Raw genomic sequence first — 25,517 nt, forward strand, 5'->3', positions numbered from 1 at the left:
TTGGTCAGATGTGAGCATTTGACTTTTATTTTCTGGGATAACATTGAAAATTCGTGTTCACATGTTGAAGCATTGCTTAATCGTGATTACTTTTGATGCCCCTCATACTCCACTAACAATGGCTTTTGTATTCGCCCTGGAATGTCTATTCCAGGTTTCGTTTTTTTTTTTTTTGGGACTGCCACTGGTAACATGTAACCCTGTGCTACCTGCCCCATGGTCCTGTTGGTGGCGATAAATCTGACACCCCTCGCTGGTTTTACTCATGGGGATGGAGACTATAACACCCTGCCAGGACTAAAAACAACACATGACAAAGCGCGGATGAGTTCGCGAAATGAGCCAACGGCCATCTAGTAAAGAGATGGTGTCTCCTAAAAAACACCTAACCAGATTGGACCAGTTTGAGTCACAACGAAGACTTTTAAAATGGTAGGTGCTGCTTTCTTGCTTGACATTCAGCATTTAAAAGGATAGAGCATGGACAATCCACATCATTTGGAATCCATGGTGAGGAGGAAATTCCTCCTGATGCAATGCCCCACACGTGAGAAAAGCGGCACCATTGTTATGACGTCGCTGGTACCCCGAGTATCCCAGGAAGTGTCGGCAGTGACGGCACTTCCCCCCAAGCTCAGTAGCTATGTTAAGTGTTTGTCTCGTGTGTGTGTGTGTGTGTGTGTGTGTGTGTGTGTGTGTGTGTGTGTGTGTGTGTGTGTGTGTGTGTGTGTGTGTGTGTGTGTGTGTGTGTGTGTGTGTGTGTGTGTGTGTGTCAGACGAGCCTTATACCACGTGTAAAAATTTTTAAAGAGCTTGTGATGTACAAGATGGACAACAGACATTTAGAAACCTCAGTAAAAATAAATAAATAACCACCTTTAGAGGCCATTTTTCCCCGCAAGCGGGGGTTGGACTTTTTCGGGGACCGTGGTTGTTGTTGTTTTTTGGTCCCCTTTTTGAAGCAATGTTTTACGGCCGGATGCCCTTCCTGACGCCAACCCTTTTTGTCGCCTTTTTACGACAAACAGGGAATTACCAGTGAACTGGTACTCAATTAGCCGACCTCGGAAGGATGACAGGCTGAGTCAACCCCCCCTGGCGTTAATTCAGCGATCGACCGGGATTTGAACCCAGGATCCTTGGATCCTAAGCCGGCACCCTAACCGCTAGCCCAACACCAGGCTTACCTTATTTAGAAACCTCAGTGATGATTTAAAATCGATTTCAAGGGCATTCATAGACAATAGACAAATCAATGTCGTTTACAACCTTCAAATTCTCTGATCGCAGTTATGTGCTGAGAGGGGAATGAGGTAGGAATTTAAAAAAAAATTTATACACACACACACACACACACACACACACACACACACACACACACACACACACACACACACACACACACACATATTTATATATATATATATTATATATATATATATATATATATATATATATATATATATATATATATATATATATATATATATATATATATATATATATATATATATATATATATACATATATATATATATATATCTGTACAGTGTCTGTGTTGTCTCGTCACTGAACTACTCCCTCAATCTTTTGTGAAATCGTACCAAACTTCTGGTGTGCACCTATCTCTCCCGTGTGTATGTCCTAAGGGTATTTCTTTTGGAAAAAAATTTTTCCAGCTTCAATCTTCAAATGAAATTTTTATATAATGTATAAATAAATTAAAAAAACACCTTTGGAGGCCATTTTTCCCCGCAAGCGGGGGTTGGCCTTTTTCGGGGACCGTGGTTGTTGTTTTTTTGGTCCCCTTTTTGAAGCAATGTTTTACGGCCGGATGCCCTTCCTGCCACCAACCCTTTTTTGTCGCCTTTTTACGACAAGCAGGGAATTACCAGTGAACGGGTACTCAATTAGCCGACCTCGGAAGGATGACAGGCTGAGTCAACCCCCCTGGCGTTAATTCAGCGATCGACCGGGATTCGAACCCAGGATCCTAGGATCCTAAGCTGGCACCCTAGCCGCTCGCCCAACACCAGGCTTTTATATAATGTATAATCACGTATATTACAAATACAGTTGTGCAAAATAATTGTTTGTATTATGATTGGTTTAAACCATGGCAACTGAGGTACCGTCATCTATCTATATATCTACATATCTGGGCAGTGTTTTTGTTGTCACTGAACTACTCCCTCAAACTTTTGTTTCTGTGGTTTTGAAGTGTTTTTAATAATGTGGTGGTGAGGTGTTTTTAATTACGTGGTGGTGAGGTGTTTTTAATCAGGTGGTGGTGAGGTGTTTTGAATTACGTGGTGGTGAGGTGTTTTTAATCAGGTGGTGGTGAGGTGTTTTGAATTACGTGGTGGTGAGGTGTTTTGAATTACGTGATGGTGAGGTGTTTTGAATCACGTGGTGATGAGGTGTTTTGAATTACGTGGTGGTGAGGTGTTTTGAATTACGTGGTGGTGAGGTGTTTTGAATTACGTGATGGTGAGGTGTTTTGAATCACGTGGTGGTGAGGTATTTTGAATTATGTTGTGGTGAGGTGTTTTGAATTATGTTGTGGTGAGGTGTTTTGAATTACGTGATGGTGAGGTGTTTTGAATCACGTGGTGGTGAGGTGTTTTGAATTACGTGGTGGTGAGGTGTTTTGAATTACGTGATGGTGAGGTGTTTTGAATCACGTGGTGGTGAGGTGTTTTGAATTACGTGGTGGTGAGGTGTTTTGCATTATGTTGTGGTGAGGTGTTTTGAATTTCGTGGTGGTGAGGTGTTTTTAATCACGTGGTGGTGAGGTGTTTATAATTACGTGGTGGTGAGGTGTTTTGAATCACGTGGTGGTGAGGTGTTTTGAATGCTACCGGTAAGTCAACTACCTCTTGTGTGATCGAGGTAACAGTTTCTTCTGTGTACCAAGCCTCCAAAACACGTCTTCTGTTCCTGATGGGTGTAGAACCCAAAATATTAACCCTATCCCATAAAGGTGTGTGGCCTTCCTTAAGGCCGTGTTTGGCAATAGCAGATCTGCTGGGATAATTACATTCAAATGCTTTTTGGTGTTCAGCAATACGTTGACCCAAGGTCCTCCCGGTTTCACCAACATATTCAGCTCCACCACCACAGGCCACTACGTATACCACCCCTGACCTATCCTTCCTCGGAAGCTTGTCCTTGACCCTCATAAGAGCTTGGCGAAGGGTGAAAACTGGTGTGAAACTAACCCTCACTCCTGCCGATTTCAAAATTCTGCCGACCCTCTGTGAAACCCCCCGTACAAAAGGGAGAACACACAAACCCTTTGGTTGTTCTCTCGGTCTCAGCCTGTTGTGTGGGGAAGCCCTTATCGTTTTCCTGTTGGGTAACAAGCTATCAGGATAACCATTTGTCTTCAACACTTTTTGAAGATGGTCCACCTCACTCATCTTGTCTTCAAAGGTAGATGGTAACTCATGTGCTCTTTTTGAGAGGGTGTGCACCACCGATCTTTTGTGTTCCATTGGATGGCAAGAATTGAAATCAAGGTAGCAATGTGTTGTCCAACACACACTGATCTCTTTGTCATTATGGGGTATTGAGTGTAGATTGATGAGGGAAAAAATAAATTTAAACGATTTCAGCATAAGGCTGCAACATAAAAAAATGTGAAAAAAGTGAAGGGGTCTGAATACTTTCTGAATGCACTGTATGTGCATTCAGAAAAGGTCACGTATATATATATATTAGGGTGGCCCAAAAATGAACTGAAAAAAATTAATGTTTGAATTCCTATTCTCCACAACACTCTTTCTGCTCGATATCACAAAAGAAGCCTTCATGCAAAAAATCCGGAAGATCGGCCAATATTTAAAGGTCGCGACCTCAAAGTAAAGATCTCTAAATTCCATAATTTCACTATTTTTATGTTAATTTTACGTAAACGCAAAGAGCCAAAAACGAATACATACTACGACTTGTCGTCAGCCACCGAAAAAGATTTCCAGTTCCGACAAAGTTGTCTGTGATAAAGAAAGAGTAACTGGTGTGACGTTTGTTTATATGAAACGATTTTGTTCAGTCGTATTAATTGCTATCACATGCATGTTATAATTTATATTTGTATAACATGTGTCCTGTGTGGTTGACTTTGTGTTTTTGAAATAAACATTGATGTTGTATTTTTGTTTCAAATCCTTAAAATATAGGGACTGGTTGCGACCTCTAAATATTGTACAATCTGTCAAATTTCTGGCATGAGTTCTTACATCTTGATATGGAACACGGATATCCTTGTGGAGAAAGATATTTAAACTTAAAAAAAAAAAATTTCAATATATATATATATATACTGGGTTGTTTATATTTACTTTTTTCTTCTCCAAAAACAATCCAATTCCCAACCAGACGATCGAGGAAGCCACCTTGTATGAATAATGTGTGCAACAAGAGATATGCTTACCAAGTCAGTCATTGGATGTTTTTCCCCACTGTTTTGTCCTCTTCCTGCCTCACAAAAAGAAATGCTTTTCTCAAGTTTCTGCACAACAGATAAGGTGGAAAGACGAGGCATTGTGTGGCAGGAAGAATGAGAGAGTTTATCTTCAGATTTGTGGAGCCACGTTTATATTTTGCCAAAGTGTGCGGGAAGTTGATATCCTCACCAGTTTTACTAGTTTGATACTGAATGGTTCTGTCTGTGATGGGGGATGGTGAACGTGGGTTGAAAAATGGTATTATTTGAAAAAGAGCGGTGATAATGTATAGAAGTCAGTGGATTCATATGGAAAAGATAATTAGATGGAGGGCCAGATTTGGTGGGATTAATATGATCAAGCATTTCCCTATTTGGTTGAATGAAGATGAACAGTATTTGGAAATAGTGTTTCTGCCAATCAATATGATCGTTAACAATGGATGGAGGCGACAGCATGTTCATTGAGATATGTTAACCACCTTGGGAGATGAGAAGCTGACATTTCAGATGGTATCTCTTCATCGGAGCAAAGGAGACTAACGAAAGGTTAACGTCTGAATCATCAGCTTCTCCTCACTTCTCATGGCGGTTAGCATGCCTCGTTAAGCGTTCAGTTGATTTCATCCATTGTTTTACCTCTCCGTCAACACTGAACGACGCTAGCCTTCGTGATTGAGACTTGATTTCCATTCGACTTCAACTTCAGACTTGTGTTACATATTTATGTGAATGAATGTGAATTACCATGCAGGTCTTTGCTTCCGGGTGTAGTATATTAAGTTGTTGGGTAGTTGTTGTGGTTGGAGGGTCAGGAGCCCTTCTGAAAGAGTGGCAGGAAACGGAAGTGGCCGGAAACGGAAGTGACCGGAAACGGAGGAGGAAAAAACACGAGGGAAAGAAGGAGGTTTCTTCTTCCTCGCCCCGCTCCGACAAAAGGTGGAAGCGACCTTGCGCTGCGTGGAAAACGCGCCGTTTCGAAACGTCTGGCGAGAGGAGTTACCTGGGCGGTAAATACCTTTTGACACGTCCAGTCACCGTGAGTTCGTGCACGAAACCAAGCGTCCGGGACAGTTTGCCCCGTCTACAAAGACGCGTACGGGTCCGCACGTTGGGCCTCGCTCGCGTCGGAAGCCGCGCTGGGTTTTGCCCCGTCTACAAAGACGCGTACGGGTCCGCACGTTGGGCCTCGCTCGCGTCGGAAGCCGCGCTGGGTTTTGCCCCGTCTACAAAGACGCGTACGGGTCCGCACGTTGGGCCTCGCTCGCGTCGGAAGCCGCGCTGGGTTTTTGCCCATCTACAAGGACGCGTAAGGGTCGCACTTGGGGCCTCGCGCACGTTGGACGCCGCGCTGGGTTTGCCCCGTGGCTTGGCAAGGAGGTGCGCTGCAGCCGCGGCCCCAGTACGAGACTGCACGTTGGGAGCACGTCCGCCCGGGGTTCGTCCAACCGCCCGTGTGCGGAGAGGAGAGACATTGACCACGGAGGGAGTCAGGAGTGGGGCTCACGTGAGGAATGTATAAGATTAAGATGGCCATCTTAGAGTTTGTGTAGATGAGTTCACATGGTTGTAATATTGATTGTGCCTGGTTGTGTATTGTTGATTGCTCGGGGAAAATCTCCGTGGTTGGGTCTTTGAAAGTGTTTGGTATCATTACCATTGGAAATATATACTTGCACATCAGTTGTCTCCTGGGTGAAATTCCTATGGATTGCGTGGCGAATGCGCCTATATAATACTATTTGCTGGCGAAGGTCCTCTCACGGTCCGGGGGTCACCGAGACCTGGTATGCACTGAGGGGACCACGTAACAGAATTGGGGGCTCGTCCAAATTACGATTTGCGGTTTCGCAATTGGGTCTACGTCCGGGATCTAAAAGTGTATAAAATAATAAAATAATAATATTTTTGGTAATTAAAATTTATTAATTAATTATTAATTGGTAATATTTTTTTTTGAGAAATTGGGGAAAGTCTTGGGGTGAAGGTTAACAGGTGTTAACGATAGGCACCATGGCGTTTGTGGCACAGAACTTTGGGGTAACCCCGAGTGAGGCACAGTTCCGAGCGTTGCTAAAGTCGGATCTCTTGAAATTGGCCAAACATTTTAACTTGGAGGTCCGAACTAATTTGAGGAAGGCAGAGTTGCAGACCACGGTGATACAATCTATGGTGGGATTAGGAACATGGGACGAGTTAGCCTGGGAGTGGCTACCCGAAGAACCAGAAGACGTGGAGCTCCGGAAACTGGAGTTGCAATTACGGAGCCAGGAACGGATCAAAGAAGAAGAAAGGAAAGCAGAAAAGGAAAGAGCAGAAGAAGAAAGGAAAGCAGAAAAGGAAAGAGCAGAAGAAGAAAGGAAAGCAGAAAAGGAAAGAGCAGAAGAAGAAAGGAAAGCAGAAAAGGAAAGAGCAGAAGAAGAAAGGAAAGCAGAGGAGAGGAGAGAAGAGAAACAAGCAGAAGAAAGGATGAAAACAAGGGAACTCGAAGCAGAGGAGAGAAAAGCGGAAAGGGAATTAAAGGAACGTGACATGGAGCTTCAGCGGGAAATCAAGTTCAAGGAGCTGGAGTTAATGAGAGAACGGGGAGAGGCACCACCCTTGCTGACGGGGTCGACACCTCACCAGAAAACCTGGGATGTGGGCAGACATGTGAGGCTGGTTCCACCGTTCAGTGAAAAGGAAGTCGCGAAATTCTTCCCACACTTTGAGAAAGTGGCTCGACAATTAAACTGGCCGGAGGAGGCCTGGACCATACTCGTACAAAGTGTGCTGGTGGGGAAAGCTCAGGAAATTTATTCGGCGCTACCAATGGACCAATGTGCAGATTATGAGGTACTGAAGAAGCACATCCTCAAGGCCTATGAGTTGGTTCCGGAAGCTTACAGGCAAAAATTCAGGAATGCCAGGAAGAGGGAGAGTGAGACCCATGTGGAGTTTGCCAGAGTGAAAGAAAACATGTTTGATCGGTGGTGTGAGTCAAAAGGAGTCGGGAAAGACTTCGAGACATTGCGGGACTTGATCCTGGTGGAGGAATTCCAGCAGTGTGTCCACGAGGACATCAAAAGGTACCTGCAGGAAAAGAAGGTACCAAAGTTGTGGGACGCAGCCACCATGGCAGATGATTATGCCTTAACCCACCGAATAGGGGTCCACGAACCTAACTCCTCGCCTAGATCTCCGCAGGGGAGGTGGGGAACAGCAGGTGCGGAGAACGACCATACATGGCGGCGGCCTCGAGATGATTATGGGGACAACTATGATACCCCACCGGTTCGAAATCAGAGGGATGCGGGCCCAAGACAAACTTATAGTTCGGGGGGCCCGAGGCAGACCCCGAGTTTTTCCTCCGGGCCTACTTGCGCGTTTTGCAAAAAACCTGGACACTTGATGTCCAGTTGTTACCTCATGAAAAGGGACAACCCAGAGCGGAGTCCGACTATTACAACTCCGAATGCGATGGCTAGCGTAAGAAATCGCCATCAAGAGGGTTACCACCCATTTATTTCCGAGGGGTTTGTGTCACTGGATGGAGCCTCGACTAACCGGAGACCGGTTAGGATATTGAGAGACACAGGGGCCCATCAATCTTTAATGCTTGAAGGCATTTTGCCATGGTCCGAGGAGACGGCAACGGGGGATAGTGTTCGTTTACAGGGGATCGGGGGCGGTGTTAGTGCTCCCCTTCAGGTCATCCAGTTGGAGTCCGATTTGGTGTCAGGACCGGTCACCGTCGGTTTACAAGCCACGTTTCCTGTAGAGGGTGTATCTGTGGTTCTCGGGAATGATTTGGCCGGGGGTCAAGTTTATGGTAACCTGAGGGTTGATAAAGAGCCCAGCAGGGAAAATAACACCACACCAGCTCGGGATGGTGACAAAAGTGCCAAGTTATTTGTAGGGGGACTGAACTTCAAAACAGAGGAAGAAGTTCTGACCTCTGTCTTCAACAGATATGGGCCGCTGGTGGAAGTGCGGTTGGTAAGAGACTGGGAAACGCAACAGTCAAGAGGGTTCGGCTTTGTCACGTTTGCCAGCACAAAAGACGCCAGAGAGGCAGAGAAGAATTGGAATGGCAAGGATTTGGAGGGTCGGACCATAACAGTAGGGAAGGCATTTCGTAGGCGTCGAGAGGTCTACAGGAGAGGACCACTGGGCGGTAGTTTTGGTGGTGGCCGCAGTCAATATTATTATGGAGGCTCCCTGAGTTACGGCCGCTCCCGAAGGAAGAATTGGCAAAGTAGTGGCCGAGAAGAAGACCGGTATTCAGGGGACTACAGGGACCAGTGGTCCCACCCTAATTATTAGGGACGTTCTGAGAAGTTGAAGCACTGAAGGCGGCGGAGCCACCGAGCCAAGATTCCTACACGAATTAACCGTGAACGCCGTTCCTAAAGGCGTCCATGTAGTGAACTTTCCTGCACGGACTAACCGTGAACTCCACGTTCCTCAAGGCGCCCATGTAGAGAACTTTCCTGCACGGACTAACCGTGAACTCCACGTTCCTCAAGGCGCCCATGTAGAGAACTTTCCTGCACGGACTAACCGTGAACTCCGCGTTCCTAAAGGCATCCATGTAGTGAATACTCGGCTTGGCCTCCCGGAAAAGTGCTATCGAGTGGCTTAACTGGCTTTATTTTTAAGTGATAACTGTGCCCAGGGGGAACTGATAATGTGGGGGGGTTGAGTTATTTGGGTTTGTTTCTTCAAATTGGCCGGCAAAGAAAGTTTTCGCTGGGTTCAAACTTTCTTTCTTGAAGGGGGGGAGTGTTACATATTTATGTGAATGAATGTGAATTACCATGCAGGTCTTTGCTTCCGGGTGTAGTATATTAAGTTGTTGGGTAGTTGTTGTGGTTGGAGGGTCAGGAGCCCTTCTGAAAGAGTGGCAGGAAACGGAAGTGGCCGGAAACGGAAGTGACCGGAAACGGAGGAGGAAAAAACACGAGGGAAAGAAGGAGGTTTCTTCTTCCTCGCCCCGCTCCGACAAAAGGTGGAAGCGACCTTGCGCTGCGTGGAAAACGCGCCGTTTCGAAACGTCTGGCGAGAGGAGTTACCTGGGCGGTAAATACCTTTTGACACGTCCAGTCACCGTGAGTTCGTGCACGAAACCAAGCGTCCGGGACAGTTTGCCCCGTCTACAAAGACGCGTACGGGTCCGCACGTTGGGCCTCGCTCGCGTCGGAAGCCGCGCTGGGTTTTGCCCCGTCTACAAAGACGCGTACGGGTCCGCACGTTGGGCCTCGCTCGCGTCGGAAGCCGCGCTGGGTTTTGCCCCGTCTACAAAGACGCGTACGGGTCCGCACGTTGGGCCTCGCTCGCGTCGGAAGCCGCACTGGGTTTTTGCCCATCTACAAGGACGCGTAAGGGTCGCACTTGGGGCCTCGCGCACGTTGGACGCCGCGCTGGGTTTGCCCCGTGGCTTGGCAAGGAGGTGCGCTGCAGCCGCGGCCCCAGTACGAGACTGCACGTTGGGAGCACGTCCGCCCGGGGTTCGTCCAACCGCCCGTGTGCGGAGAGGAGAGACATTGACCACGGAGGGAGTCAGGAGTGGGGCTCACGTGAGGAATGTATAAGATTAAGATGGCCATCTTAGAGTTTGTGTAGATGAGTTCACATGGTTGTAATATTGATTGTGCCTGGTTGTGTATTGTTGATTGCTCGGGGAAAATCTCCGTGGTTGGGTCTTTGAAAGTGTTTGGTATCATTACCATTGGAAATATATACTTGCACATCAGTTGTCTCCTGGGTGAAATTCCTATGGATTGCGTGGCGAATGCGCCTATATAATACTATTTGCTGGCGAAGGTCCTCTCACGGTCCGGGGGTCACCGAGACCTGGTATGCACTGAGGGGACCACGTAACACTTGTGAAGTCTTTTTAATTTCTCTGTTTTCTGTTTCGTTCCTTTTGCAATTTTATGTTTCCTCCTCTGTTTACAGGTGGATCTGTGACTGCCCTGCTGAATAAGTATGGACCTTTCCAGGAGCGCGTCCTCAGTTGCTATCTACAGCAACTTCTACGTGGACTTGCCTACTTACACGAGAACCAGATAATTCATCGTGATATCAAGGGTAAGCTTCGCAAATGCTCACGCTCATTTGTTAAAAAAAAAAAAATGTTTGTCTTCACCTTCCTTTAGTCAGTCTGACATTTGTATGTGTGTATATATGTATGTGTATGTGTCTATATATATATATATAACCAAACAAGTACAAAAAGTTTTAATTAAAACAAAAGCCGCGTCGATGTTACACAATGCCTAGATGCAGCTGTGCCTATAACGTCGATGTTATAGGCACAGGACATTCCTATTGATTCGATTACTTGATGTTATTTTTGTGCAAAGTGAAAATATATCTCGGCAATTTCCTGTGTTGTGGCGACGAATTTTTAATATATCTCGGCATTTTCCAGTCTGTTATTTCAGGCGGTTTATGACTGACCATGCCGCGATTTTAAAAATATATATCTCGGCAATTTCCTGTGTGTGGCGACATGTGAACGAAGCTATGCTCCTCTCTCCACATTATTGTGACGACGTATAAATTAAATATTTCATCGTGACGATTGTCATCAAATGGACGAATTTTTAATATATCTCGGCATTTTCCCGTCTGTTATTTCGGGCGGTGTATGACTGACCATGCCGCGATTTAAACAAAATATATATATCTCGGCATTTTCCCGTCTGTTATTTCGGGCGGTGTATGACTGACCATGCCGCGATTTAAAAATATATATATCTCAATGGACTTGAAGTTACAGGCCTTTGAGAATTCATTTCGTTCTATAAAGGGCAACTTTCATCGGATTTTCTTCCCGTTTTTTTTCAACGAGTCTAAAACTATGTTAGCGACTGTGAAAAATGAAATGATATATCGAATTTGATTTGAAATAAAACTGTGTGAGAGAGGAAGACACCACGGGCCTACAAAACAGGCCTCAAAGCTATGCGAGTTAATAAAATGGTGGATATTTGTTTATATGAAGCCTCTCCCACAATGGGTGGAGCTATGGTTCCCAGAATGGGTGGAGCTTTGAGGTTTTGTCTTCTCTGCAAGAACAAGAAGAAGAACAAGAAGAAGAAGAACAACAACAACAACAGCAGAGGGCACTCTATGACCAGCGTCTTGCGACGCGGCTAAAAACACGGTCCGGGAAGGCGGTCCAGGAAGCCGTTCGTCCGTCCGTCCTTCCGGGAAGCCGTCAAGCTGTGATTATGTGTCTATTAATTATGCACTGTTTGAACGCCGTTTGCATCCTGTCTATTAATTATGTACGTCTTTTAATTACCTTCGCAAAAGCGGAAGGTTATGTTTTGATCGCTGTGTATTTATTTGTATGTCTGTGTGTGTGTGTGTATGTTAATCGCATAACTCAAAAAGTATTCAACCGAATTGCATGAAATTTGGTGGGATGATTGGTTATTATACGGGACACATTTGATTAGATTTTGGGAGCAATCGGGTCAAAGGTCAAGGTCAAGGTCACGAAAAGGTCAAAATCGTATTTTTGTTCTGTTCCCTACACTCCCATGCCAAGTACAGAACAGTAGCTGCGGCGAAGGTATGCGCTCTACCGAGTGCCCGTTCTAGTTACGTATTGTTTGAATATACCTTTCGACCCTTTAGACTGCTGAGATCCCTTAGACCTTTGAAGACCCTTTAAATCCCCCAAGACCCTTGAGACTACCAAGACCCCAAAAGACCATAAAGACCCCAAAGTCCCTGAAAGACTTAAAAGACCCAAAATACCCAAAATACCTCTAAAACCCTTAACCGGGGCACCCAAAAGACCTCGAAGACCCCAAAGCCTCAAAAGACCCCGAAGACCCAAAATACCTAAAAGAGCCTTAAGGACAACGATGACCCAAAAAACCACAAAGATTTCAAAGACCCAAAATATCTCGAAGACTCAAAAGACCCAAAAAGGCTGAAGACCCTTAAAGACTCAAAATACCCCGAATACCCAAAAGACCACAAAGACCCCAAAGACACAAAAAAATACAAAATACCCAAAATACCCTGAAGACCTGTAAGACCCATAAGAGCCTATAGACCCATTAAACGCCAAGATCCTGAAGACCCTCAAGATCCATAAGACCACTCTTACCTTTAAGACCCTTTCAATACTTTAGACACCTTGATCTTCTTGATCTTTAGACTACTTTCGATCCCTTCACCCTTCCAACCTTTTATACCCTTTAAGCCTTTGCACCCCTTAAGTCCCTTTTGACCCCTTAGACCCTTAGACCAATCAGACAGTTTTGACCCTTGACCATTTAGACGTTAGAGCTTAACACCACATGGACCTTTTTTGATTACAAATAAATTCCAAATAAATAATATCACCAATATTAGAAATAAATTTGTACAAACGAAATGTTTGTATTGAAGGAGCTGGGGCTCCCACGTCGATCGGAAGAATGGACGCGACAAAAAGCTGGAATTCATCCGAGTTGCTTTAATCAAATCAAACACTCAGGCACTCTCCAAACCCGTTTATCGGGCAGCAATATATATCTATTATCCCGGGGGGTTTGCCCAGGCCCGGCGCCAGGGGGCGTGGCCCAGCGTCCTGGCTGCGGCCTGGCAAGTTGAGGGCGAGCCTGCCCGGGCATGCCCGGGCGACCGAGGCCTGGCAAGTTGAGCGCGGGCCTGCCCGGGCGTCCTGGACGAGCCCGGCATGGTGATCGCTCCGCGTCCTTGATAGGTGCAAGGCGATTGTGAAAACCCAGCGGCAGCCGCTACACACGTCCCCCCAGAATCGACTTGCACCGGCAGGGTCAATTTGAGGGGGGTCCTGATGACCCGGCCGAAGCGACCCCTGGCGGGTCGTGGGAGGGGGTCCGGTGAGGTGGTGGGCGGTCGAGTGGGGGGCACCGTGGACGGGGGGCGGCCTCGCCGCGGCGGAAGGGCCACCCGTGGTGGGTGGTCAACGTCCACGTGCGCCGGCTTGAGGCGGTCCACCGCAATCCGGTCCGACCTGCCGCCGATGTCGATGACGAACGACTTGTCGTCCCGTCGCAGCACCCGGAAGGGCCCGTCGTACGGCGGCTGGAGTGGCCACCGATGTGCGTCGTGACGCACAAAAACATACTCCGCTGTGCGGAGTGCTGGGGGGACGTAGGACTGGGGGTCACCATGGTGGGATGTTGGCACGGGGGCAAACCGTCGGGCGGCATCCTGGAGGTCCGAGCGCTGGTGAGCTGCGGACCAGGGACTGGTAGCGTCGGGCACGAATTCGCCCGGGACGCGTAGCGCCTGGCCATAGACAAGCTCGGCGGTGGATGCCTGGAGGTCCTCCTTGGGGGCCGTGCGAAGGCCCAAAAGGACCCACGGCAGCCGGTCGGCCCAACCGCCGTCTTGAAGGCCGGCCATGAGCGCGGCCTTCATGGAGCGGTGGAATCGCTCGCACAACCCGTTTGCTTGGGGGTGGTAGGCCATAGTACGGTGGAGCTTGACCCCCAGGTTGCGGGCGACCGCGCCCCACAGCTCGGAGGTGAACTGTGGTCCGCGGTCTGACGAGATGTCCGCCGGTGCGCCGAAGCGGGCGACCCAGGTGGCGATGAAAGCCTGCGCCACGTCGGCGGTGGTGGTGGAGACGAGGGGAACGGCCTCCGGCCACCTGGTGGTCCTGTCCACCATGGTGAGCAGGTGTGTGAACCCCCGTGACGGGGGGAGGGGGCCCACCAGATCCACGTTGACGTGGTCGAAACGTCGTTCGGGCACGGTGAAAGGTGCCAGCGGGGCCTGGGTGTGTCGGTGGACCTTGGCCCGTTGGCAGGCCGTGCAGGTGCTGGTCCAATCGCGGACGTCCCGACGAAGGCCGTGCCAGACGAAACGCGCCGACACCAGCTTCTGGGAAGCTTTCCGGCCCGGGTGGGAAAGGCCGTGGAGGGAGGCGAAGATGCGGCGTTGCCAGGTGACGGGCACGATGGGGCGAGGCTGGCCTTGGGAGACGTCGCAGAGCAGGACAGTGTCCGCGCAGGGGATGTCGGCCAGGCGGAGGCCCGTGTCCGCCGCCCGGAGGGCTTGCACCGTGGTGTCGGTGGTTTGGTCCGCCGCCATAAGCGCAAAATCCACGCCCAGGTGGACCGCGTTCGCGCTGGCCCGGGAAAGACAGTCGGCCACGGCGTTGTTTTTGCCGGCGACGTGCCGGATGTCCGTGGTAAACTCCGACACGGCGGAGAGGTGGCGCTGTTGGCGAGCCGACCATGGCTCCGTGACCTTGGCCATGGCGTAAACCAACGGCTTGTGGTCGACGAACGCCGTGAAAGGTCGGCCCTCCAGGAGGTGGCGGAAATGGCGGACGGCCAGGTGTAGACCGAGGAGCTCCCGGTCAAACGTGCTGTATTTGAGCTCGTTCGGCCGGAGCTGCCGGCTGAAAAAAGCGAGTGGCTGCCAAACCCCGTTCACCCATTGCTCATGTACGGCGCCCACCGCGTAGTCGGAGGCATCCGTGGTGAGGGCGATGGGAGCGTTGAGCACCGGGTGAGCGAGCAGTGTTGCGTCGGCGAGGGCCCGCTTTGAGCGTTGGAAGGCCGCATCCATTGCTGCGGACCAGGCGATGTCGTGCTTGGCCGGCTTGCCCCGGAGGGCTTCGTAGAGGGGCCGCATGAGTTGAGCAGCGCGGGGCACGAAGCGGTGATAAAAATTCACCATTCCCAGGAATTCCTGCAGGGCCTTTATGGTGCGGGGACGCGGGAACGTGGTGATGGCCTCGACCTTGGTTGGCAGCGGCACGGCCCCGTTCTTGGTGATGTGGTGGCCCAAAAAATCAACGGCCGTCGTGCCAAAGTGGCATTTGGCCGGGTTGACGATGAGGCCGTGCTCGCTGAGGCGCCCGAACAGTGTTCGGAGGTGGAGGAGGTGCTCGGCCCGGGACGTGCTGGCGACGAGGATGTCGTCCAGGTAAACGAAAAGGAACGGCAGGTCACGCAGCACGCCATCCATCAAGCGCTGGAACGCCTGAGCCGCGTTCTTGAGACCAAACGGCATCCGCAAGAATTCGAATAAGCCGAACGGCGTGATGACTGCCGTTTTAGGGACGTCGGCCGCCCTGACATGTACCTGGTGATATCCCCGTATGAGATCAATTTTCGAAAAAATGACCCGTCCCGCCAGACGGGCGGAGAAGTCTTGGATATGCGGGATCGGGTACCTGTCGGGGGTGGTAGCGTCATTGAGACGGCGGTAGTCGCCACACGGGCGCCATCCACCCCCCGGCTTTGGCACGATGTGCAGTGGCGAGGCCCACGCGCTATCGGAGCGCCGCACGAGGCCGAGGTGCTCCAACGCGTCGAATTCGGCCTTCGCTACGGCGAGCTTGGCTGGGTCGAGGCGGCGGGCCCTGGCGTAGACCGGCGGGCCCGTGGTTGGTATGTGGTGCTCGATCCCATGCCGTACTGCGACAGCCGAAAACGTCGGCCGCGTGAGGGCCGGGAACTCCGTGAGCAGGCGAGCAAACTCGTTCGCCGCCGGGACGGTGCATGCCAGCTCGGTCGGCGCGGAGCTGCTCAATGTGCATACCAGGGAGCTGAAGGTTTCGGCGTTGATTAAACGACGCCGTTGGACGTCCACCAGCAGTCCGTGTGCGCAGAGGAAGTCGGCGCCTAGCAGAGCCATGGGCACGTTTGCGGTTACAAACGTCCAAGCAAAGCGTTGGCCGCCGAAGCAGAGGGTGACGTTTTGCGGGCCGAAGGTGCGGATGGTCGATCCGTTGGCCGCAACCAAGGAGGGGCCGCAAACCGCGGATTGCCTGTCCTGGTCAGAGGCGGGTATGACGCTCAGTTGGGCGCCGGTGTCGCACAGGAAGCGCCGTCCGGACGCTTTATCCGTGATGAACAGTAAGTTGCCCGTGTGGCCGGCGCTCATGGCTGGTAATGAACGCCGGCCCGGCCGTTTCCCGGCCTGCCGAAGGTGCACGGGGGTCGGCATGTCCGGGCCTTCTGTCCGAACCTGGCATGATAGTAACACTACGCTTGGTCAGGTGGAGGCCCCGGTCGTCGTGCTGGAGGTGGTCGGCTCGGTGTAGCGGCCGCCAATTGCGTCGGCAGTTCGGCCGTCGACCGTGCCGGGTGCTCGGGCGCCATGGGTGTTGCGTCGGACGGCGGTGGGTCCCATGTCGCCGCTGCGATGCGCTGTCCTGCGGCGGAGATCTTGTCGGCTTCTCTGGCAAGGGCCCGGGGATCTGTGATCGTCGTGCTTGCCAGGGCGAGGCGTACCGGGTTAGGCAGCTGACGGAGGAACAGGAATGCCGGAGAGTGCTCGCCGAGCAGTGAAAGCATGTAGTCCATTCGCTCGGAAGGGCGCGTGTCGCCGAGCTCAGGCAGTTCGAGCAGGCGCCGTGCGCGTTCCGCCGATGGGAGGGCGAAAGCATCGAGGAGAAGCTTCTTAATCGCACCGTATTTGTCAGCGGCTGGCGGGCTCTCGAGGAGGCTCAGAGCGCGGGCCGCGGTAGCGGAACCGAGCGCAGCTACCACATGGTGGAAGCGGGTGTCGTCGGCCGTGATGCCTCGCAGGGCGAACAGGGACTCCGCCTGTGCGAACCAAACCGCCGCGTGAGCCTCCCAGAAGGTAGGCAGTTTAAGGGCGACTGCCGTGTCCATGTCGGTAGGTCACCAATGAAGGAGCTGGGGCTCCCACGTCGATCGGAAGAATGGACGCGACAAAAAGCTGGAATTCATCCGAGTTGCTTTAATCAAATCAAACACTCAGGCACTCTCCAAACCCGTTTATCGGGCAGCAATATATATCTATTATCCCGGGGGGTTTGCCCAGGCCCGGCGCCAGGGGGCGTGGCCCAGCGTCCTGGCTGCGGCCTGGCAAGTTGAGGGCGAGCCTGCCCGGGCATGCCCGGGCGACCGAGGCCTGGCAAGTTGAGCGCGGGCCTGCCCGGGCGTCCTGGACGAGCCCGGCATGGTGATCGCTCCGCGTCCTTGATAGGTGCAAGGCGATTGTGAAAACCCAGCGGCAGCCGCTACAGTATTATGATTGGTGTGGTGGTGTGGGGGCCCAGAGAGGCTGTAAATTTTCGATGTAAATGTGTCCCACTTAGCGCCACCTGGTGGTTGTGTTACAATTTCCTTTTTTATATGGGCAACGCTGAGCTGAAAGCACTCTTCGTATGGGTAAATTTGTTCTCCTTCCCTTCTCCCTCCCCTAAAATGGAGCAGCCTGTCAAACCCCCCTCCTTCAAAATATATATACTGTATACAGTATATCTCTCCCCTCCCTCTCCTTCCCTACTCCCCTCCCCCTTCCCTCCTTTTTCCCCATCTCCGCTTTCCCCACCTCCCCACCAATTTCCCTCACACTCCCCTCCCCTTCCCCCATTCTCCTCCCCACCCTTCCCCCATTCTCCTCCCCACCCCTACCATCTCCTTCCTTCACCTTTCCCTCCCCCTCACATCTCCTTCCTTCACCTTTCCCTCCCCTCACATCTTGATCCCGGAAATAGTTGCCTTTTTAACTGCTCAGAGTTTAAGCCTGAATGATGATATGGTATTCGGTATTATCTTACTAAGACGTTGAGTTTAAATTGCATAATTTTAAACGTACTGGTATCACAGCCTTGTGGTAGAATTTCATTTTATTCAAAATATAAGTTCATTTTTACTTACCATGAACCAGCCTCGCTGATCGGTGCATGATTTACACCATATTACCGGGTAGAGAGTTACACATTAATCGTGTGCGGACTAAAGGAATCGTGAGACTTGCATCAGGAAAACAGTTTTTAGCTGGGCCGAGATTCAAACACAGGTTATCCAGCTTAGAAGTGAGTGTGCGTACTTCTGCGGCAGGTATTTTTTGAAACTGTTCTTCTGTGGCGGTTACCTTATGTGCAGGTAACCGCATGTGGCGGTTACCTTATGTGATTACCTTATTTGGGCATAATACACGTGCACGGGCCTGTTGGACTTGTGGTTGTGCGGACGTGACGCACGCGCGGTTGCCGGAGCCACGCCCTCCGAAGAGGGCTTTTGGCTTTATGTAAGCATGCTGACTTCCGTTCGAGTTTAGTGTGCTGTATCTTGCTGTTGCAATAAACCAACTTCGAACCCTACGAATGGCCTCGTTCTCTCGCCTTCCGCGACTTCTAAACTGGTGACCTCCGACTGCCCCCGAACGGATTCGGGGGCTGCGAACGAACACGGCAAGCGCGCCCTAGCCAGGGAAGCCACCTAAGCTGGTGACGCCGGCTTCTCCCGCACGGCTTCGGGCGCAGTTTCGAAATGCCGGAGTTTCGGAAACGACGACGGCCTTGACTATGAGGTTCGCGCACTGCGCTCGGCTCCTCCTCTACGACCGGAGGGGCGAACCTATTCCAAGACCCTCCGAAGGCACGGCTGCTTCGTCACCTTCGCGCGCACTGACGTTGGCGGAATGGCTGCTTCGTCACCTTCGCGCGCGCTGACGTTAGCGGCACGGCCGCTTCGTCACCCTCACGCAACTACAACTACAACCGCAACTACTCCGACCCTGCATCCTCGGGAGGCCCATGAGGAACCTCGGCTGCCTCCCCCGAGGCCTTGACCAGCTCCTCGGTTGGCTCACCCGCTTTTCGCGTGCACCGCCCGAGCCTTCTCGGCACTGCACCCGTGACCTGCAACCTCGGGAGGCCCGCGAGGAACCTCGGCAGCCTCCCCCGAGGACTTGCCCAGCCCCTCGGTCGCCTCGGCCTACGCATAGGCCCGTGGAGTGCATTCTGGGGGGACGTATGTGGCGGTTACCTTATGTGCAGGTAACCGCATGTGGCGGTTACCTTATGTGATTACCTTATTTGGGCATAATACACGTGCACGGGCCTGTTGGACTTGTGGTTGTGCGGACGTGACGCACGCGCGGTTGCCGGAGCCACACCCTCCGAAGAGGGCTTTTGGCTTCATGTAAGCATGCTGACTCCCGTTCGAGTTTAGTGTGCTGGATCTTGCTGTTACAATAAACCAACTTCGAACCCTACGAATGGCCTCGTTCTCTCGCCTTCCGCGACTCCTAAACTTCCACCATTTACCCTCTAGACTTCATATGACCACCAACCATTACCCCCACCCCATGAGCGATTTTAACGAAAGGTAAAGCACAACATGTATTATCCTGGTATTGTACAATAATAAACTGTGATCACAGAGAGAACTAGATGGTATTCAAAGAATACTTACCCTGCGCAGTCAACTTGATGCGAGCCAACTCTTCTGTTTTTGAAGGGTTTTTTTTATTTGATCCAATATGGCTGCCAGACCACGTGAGCAATTACATCATCTATATTATATTATCCGTAAGTGATTCTGTCTGTCTGTGATACGTCTGTCCGGGGGAGTACCTCACCCGGTCTGGGAGGGGTTTCAAAAACAAATATCCACCATTTTGTTTACTCGCATAGCTTTGAGGCCTATTTTGTTAGGCCATTTGTCTTGTCTTGCTCTTGTCTTGCCAAATTTGTCTTGCTCTCTCTCACAGTTTTATTTCAACTCTAATTCGATATCTCATTTCATTTTTCACAGTCGCTAACATGGTTTTAGACTCGGTTGAAAAAAAACGGGAAGAAAATTCGATGAAAGTTACCGTTTATAGAACGAAATGAATTTTCAAAGGCCTGTAACATAAAGTTCATTGAGTCTCCCTCACGGCTTTATCTCCACTCAATTCACCATCACAGTTGCTGGGTGTTTCAAGTCTCAGTTTCAGCTAAAGTTGAGAAAACCGGCAAAATGTATTCCAACAGCCGTTTTGAATGTGTTGACTGTTATGTGGGCACGGGGAAGGAGAGAGGAGAAGGAGAGAAGAGAAGGAGAGAAGAGAATGTTCCCAGGACTTCGTTATTTGTATTATTACTTCGTAAAAGTACAGCGACTCAATACTGAATTTCGAGTGGGTGGTTCAAGTCTCAGTTTCAGCTAAAGTTGAGAAAATCGGCAAAATGTATTCCAACAGCCGTTTTGAATGTGTTGACTGTTCTGTGGGCACGGGGAAGGAGAGAGGAGAATGAGAGAGGAGAATGAGAGAGGGGAATGAGAGAGGAGAAGGAGAGAGGAGAGAGTAGAAGGAGAGAGGAGAAGGAGAGAGGAGAAGGAGAGAGGAGAAGGAGAGAGGAGAAGGAGAGAGGAGGAGAGAGGAGAAGGAGAAGGAGAGAGGAGAAGGAGAAGGAGAAGGAGAGAGGAGAAGGAGAAGGAGAGAGGAGAATGTTCCCAGGACTTCGTTATTTATATTATTACTTGGTAAAAGTACAGCGACTCAATACTGAATTTCGGGATCGAACCGAAGTCTAATTATATTGTCCCATGTTCCTGGGGGTGCATACACAGTGCTTGTTTAAAGCGAGTCAACTCTTTTCCAACCATGGAATGAAACAATACAGTACTTCAAAAATGTACATAATAATGTAAACTAACTATGGAATACAATATTTATTAATAACGTTTGGTTTTAATCTATTTTTACTTTGTAAAGCGAAACGTTTTCCATACATTCAAGTTTCAAAATCAAGAAGAATCATAGGCGCGTCCGATTTGGTCTCTTCCGAAGACAGAAGCCTCTTCCGGAAGATTGCTTTGCACCGAACAGGCAGAAGAGAAGCAAGATGGCGGCCAAACATGTATTACTCGCGCTCATGATGGAAGAATTAGACAAAGATGACACTACATCACAAGTTGATGCAAATATCCAGATTGTGTTTTCACTTGCAAGTTTTGCTGCGTAAGTATAACCAGCAGCGTTTCATTAGGTGAGGCCATTTTGTTTTCGAAGAGCCCGTGCCTCTTCTGCTGGATTTTTGGAAGAGGCAGAAGAGCTTCCGAGAAGAGAAGCGTCCAAATCGAACGACCAGAAGAGTCTTCCGGAAGGCTCTTCCTCTTCCAGAGGTGCAAATTGCACGTGCCTCAGGGCTCCATAGGCCTGTGATCGGCCTGTGATGTTGATTCAGTATTACAATGCACACGTCTTCGATCATGAATTACTTTTTGAAGAAACAAATGTACATTTTGATTACAACTCGAACAAAGGAAAGCAGGAAATGCCTGTTTCGGTCGGAGTTATTATACACCGCCCAAACAAGATGCCTTTCATAGTGAAAGGAAATAAAATCGTGAAATCTTTAATAACCAATTTTTTTGTTGTGTGCATTTTAAGACTGAATCAACACGTCTTCGATCATTAATTAGCTTTTGAAGAAACAAAGGTACATTTCGATTAAAACTCAAAGCAAAGGAAAGCAGGCAATGCCTGTTTTGTTCGGAGTGATTATACACCGCCCAAACAAGGTGCCTTGCATAGCGAAAGGAAATAAAATCGTTTTTGAAAATTAGTTTTGCTTTCGCACGACTTTTCAAGGCTGCATCGGGTTCACATCCAGGATTAATAAAGAAACTCCATTTCACGTGTGCATGGACATGTAATTCACAAATGTAAAATAAATAAATAAACAGAGACAGGAGATTGCCGAGAGATATTTTTTCATTCTTATTTTATACGTTAGGTCCACGTACACTTTAAATAAGTTTATTTGAAATCTTTAATTTAAAAAAATGTCATTTTGTATGCTGTAACTAAAAGAGTAACTTTGGTTTTCGTGGGACACAAAGGTATTATGTGATTTTATTATACACCGCCCAAAATACTTTTTTCCAAGGAACTTTCCATTTGAGCTGTATTCTTTATATCGTTAGAATGTTTCATTCTTTAGACGTAATAATAATAATTCATTTATTTTGTATAGCGCTTTTCATGAAGCCCAAAGGCGCTTTGACAGAGTGCAAAACATAATGCATAACAAAACATGAAAACAACAATTGCAAAAAGACAAGAATCAATAGGGAAATATTTAAAGCAAAAGGAGGGAGAAGGAGAAGTGATAGTCAGGGGTTAAATGCTGTGGGTTGAATGTTGAATGCAGTGCTGAACAGGTGGGTCTTGAGTGATGTTTTGAATGTGGTGAGTGAGGAGGAGTCTCTGATGGTGTGAGGTAGTGAGTTCCAGAGGGTGGGAGCAGCGATGGAGAAGGCCCTGTCCCCCCAGGATCTGAATTTGGTCCGGATGGGGGGGGGGGGGGGGTCAGGAGGTTGGTACCAGCAGAACGGAGGTTGCGGGTGGGAGTGTGTCTGGAGAGGAGGTCAGCCAGGTAGGATGGGGCCAGGTTATGGAGGGCTTTGTAGGTCAAGAGGAGGATTTTGTACTGGATTCTCTGGGAGATGGGGAGCCAGTGAAGCTTGTAAAGGACGGGGGTGATGTGGTCACGGGTCCGGGAATGGGTGAGTAGACGGGCAGCGGAGTTCTGAATGTATTGGAGTTTATTGGTGATTGTTGAGGGTGAACCATAGAGGAGGCTATTGCAGTAGTCCAGACGGGAGGTGATGAAGGCGTGGATGAGGGTTTCTGCAGCCGTGGAGGAGAAGGATGAGCGGAGACGGGCGATGTTTTTCAGGTGAAAGAAGGCTGTCTTTGTGATCTGTTTAGTGTATTTGTCAAAGGAGAGGGTTTGGTCAAAGATGACGCCAAGATTCCGGATGAGAGGGGAGGTGGATACTGGGATACCGTCGATGTTGAGGGCAAGTTATGGGTGGATTTTGTGAGCGTTTTTGGGCCAATGATGATTATTTCAGATTTATCACAGTTAAGTTTGAGGAAGTTGATTTGAAGCCAGGATTTTATTTCAGAGATGCAGTTTGTCAGGATAGAGTGGGTGTCGGTGGAGACGGACTTGGTGGAGATGAAAAGCTGGATGTCATCGGCGAAGCAGTGGAATTGGAGACCATGACAGCGGATTAAGTGACCGAGGGGGGACAGGTAAAGGATGAAGAGGAGGGGGCCAAGAACTGAACCTTGGGGGACACCTTGGGGGGAGGGGAGCAGTGGGGGATTTGCAGTTATTGATGGAGATGAACTGGCATCTGTCAGAGAGGTATGATTTAATCCAAGAGAGGGCAGTGCCGGTAACGTTAAAGGTGGATTCAAGTCGGGTGAGGAGGATGGTGTGATCGATGGTGTCAAAGGCAGCGCTGAGGTCGAGGAGGACGAGAATGTTGAGGTTGCCAGAGTCAGAGGAGAGGAGAAGGTCGTTGGTGATTTTGAGGAGAGCAGTTTCAGTACTGTGGTTGGAGCGGAATCCGGATTGGAATGTTTCATACAGGTTATTGACAGAGAGGTGATGTTTGAGTTGAGTGGCTACAGCACGTTCCAAAACTTTCGACAGAAAGGGTAGGTTGGAGATGGGTCTGAAGTTGTTTAGGGTGTCAGGGTTTAGACGAGGTTTTTTTAGAATGGGGGTAACAGCAGCAATTTTGAGGGTTGGTGGGACGATGCCTGTAGACAGGGAGGAGTTTATTGTTGCAATGATAAGTGGAGAGAGAGCAGGGAGGGAGGCCTTGACAAAGCTGGAGGGGATGGGGTCAAGAGTGCAGGTGGCACATTCCTATGAGGAGTTCAGAGAGGTCAGTAGGGGAGACCGGGGAGAATTGAGACAGGGGAAGGCAGGATAAGGGGGGGCAGGTGGTTGGAGGGGGAGCGGGTGCGGCGGTGGTCAAGCTGTTTTAGATATTGTCAATTTTGCGTTGGAAGAAAGAAAGGAAGGAGATGCAGTTGTCTACTGTGAATGACTGGGTGGTGGTGTCCAGGGGGCGGAGGAGTTTGTTTATTGTCGAGAAGAGTGCTTTTGGGTTTCCGGAGCCAGAGTGGATAATTTGAGAGTAGTAGGCGGAGCGGGCGTGGGAGAGGGCATCTTTGTAGTGTTGTAGGTGGTCCTTGTAGGCTTGGGAGTGAACTGTGAGACCTGTTTTATTGCGGAGTCTTTCAAGTTGGCGAGCACGAGTTTTCATCAGGCGGAGTTCAGGGGTAAACCAGGGAGCACAATGGGTGAAAGAAACTGTTTTGGTTTTTACAGGCGCAAGCTGGTCAAGGCAGGAGGAGAGAGTGTGGTTGTAGTAGTCAGTGAGATCAGAAGGGTTGTGGAGGTCAACGAAGGGAGAAGGACATTTTTTCCGAGAGGGTGGATGAGAATGAGGGAGGTGAAAGAGCGTTTAGCTTACGGAAGTTTATAGTGCGATAATGTCTTGGTGTTGGGGTGGGGATGTTGATGGTCATAGTGATGGCTAAGTGGTCAGAGAGGGTGAGGTCGGAGCCAGAGAGATGGTGCAAAATTAGTCCAGTGGAGCAGACAAGGTCCAAAATGTGACCACGGATATGCGTAGGAAAGTTGACATGTTGAGTGAGGTTAAAGCAGGTGAGTAAATCAGTGAAGTCAGTGGTTATTGTGGAGTCAGTGGAGTCCATGTGGATATTGAAATCACCAAGGAGGAGGATTGAGAGGGAGAGGGAACATAGCTGGGTCAGAAAGTAGGAGAAGTCAGACAGGAATAATGGGTGTGGTTTGGGAGGGCGGTAGACGACAGCCATGACTGACTGCGTGCGACCAGAGAGTTTAAAAGCCAGGTGTTCAAAGGATGAGGATGAGGATGAGGCGATGGGGATGAGGCTGGTCCTGATGTCTTGACGGTGGATAACGGCAATTCCACCACCTCGGCCCTCCGAGCGTGGTTTATTGACGTAGGAATATCCATTCTGTGTGGTGAGGTTGAGCGTGTAGTAGTCCAGTGGTTGTTGCCAGGTTTCGGTGAGACAGAGAAAGTCCAGTTTGTTATCCAGGATGTAGTCGTTGAGGATGAGGCATTTGTTGTTGAGGGACCGGGTGTTGAACAGGGTGAGCTTGATGGTGTTTTGAACAGCAGGGATGAATTCAGGTGATTTAGCCAGGGTTCGCAGGCAGGAGGTGCGATTTTGTGCGTTGCCGTGACTAGGTGCGCTGGGACGATGAGTGGGAGTGCGCTGAGCCGACCAGAGGACGGGGATGGAGTGACCTGATTGTACATATTCAAACTTACGACCGGAGCCACGGTGAATGTACCTGGGTCGTCGGAGGAGTCAATTTGATTTGATGGCAGAGATGCATGATGGGGTTAGTCACAATTGTAGTAAGTTCAGGACTCTCCTTCAATCAAGTTGTTTATTAAAGACGATACCAAGCTCTCACAGAACACACGGCCATCATGACGAGCCGCCAGCAATCGCCGAAGCC

General features: G+C 49.7%; 1 protein-coding gene across 1 annotated transcript in view; it reads left to right on the forward strand.

The window, feature by feature from the left end:
• Positions 1-25,517, forward strand: part of MAP3K1 (mitogen-activated protein kinase kinase kinase 1) — a 218,447-nt gene that overhangs the window by 168,488 nt on the left and 24,442 nt on the right. Inside the window, exon 18 of the mRNA XM_068117561.2 lies at positions 10,388-10,519. Within this exon, the coding sequence (XP_067973662.2) occupies positions 10,388-10,519 (132 nt within the window). The remainder of the gene's footprint in view (positions 1-10,387; positions 10,520-25,517) is intronic.

This window comes from Myxine glutinosa, chromosome 1 (genome assembly GCF_964187855.1).
Source record: "Myxine glutinosa chromosome 1, kmMyxGlut1.1, whole genome shotgun sequence".
NCBI lineage: Eukaryota > Metazoa > Chordata > Myxini > Myxiniformes > Myxinidae > Myxine > Myxine glutinosa.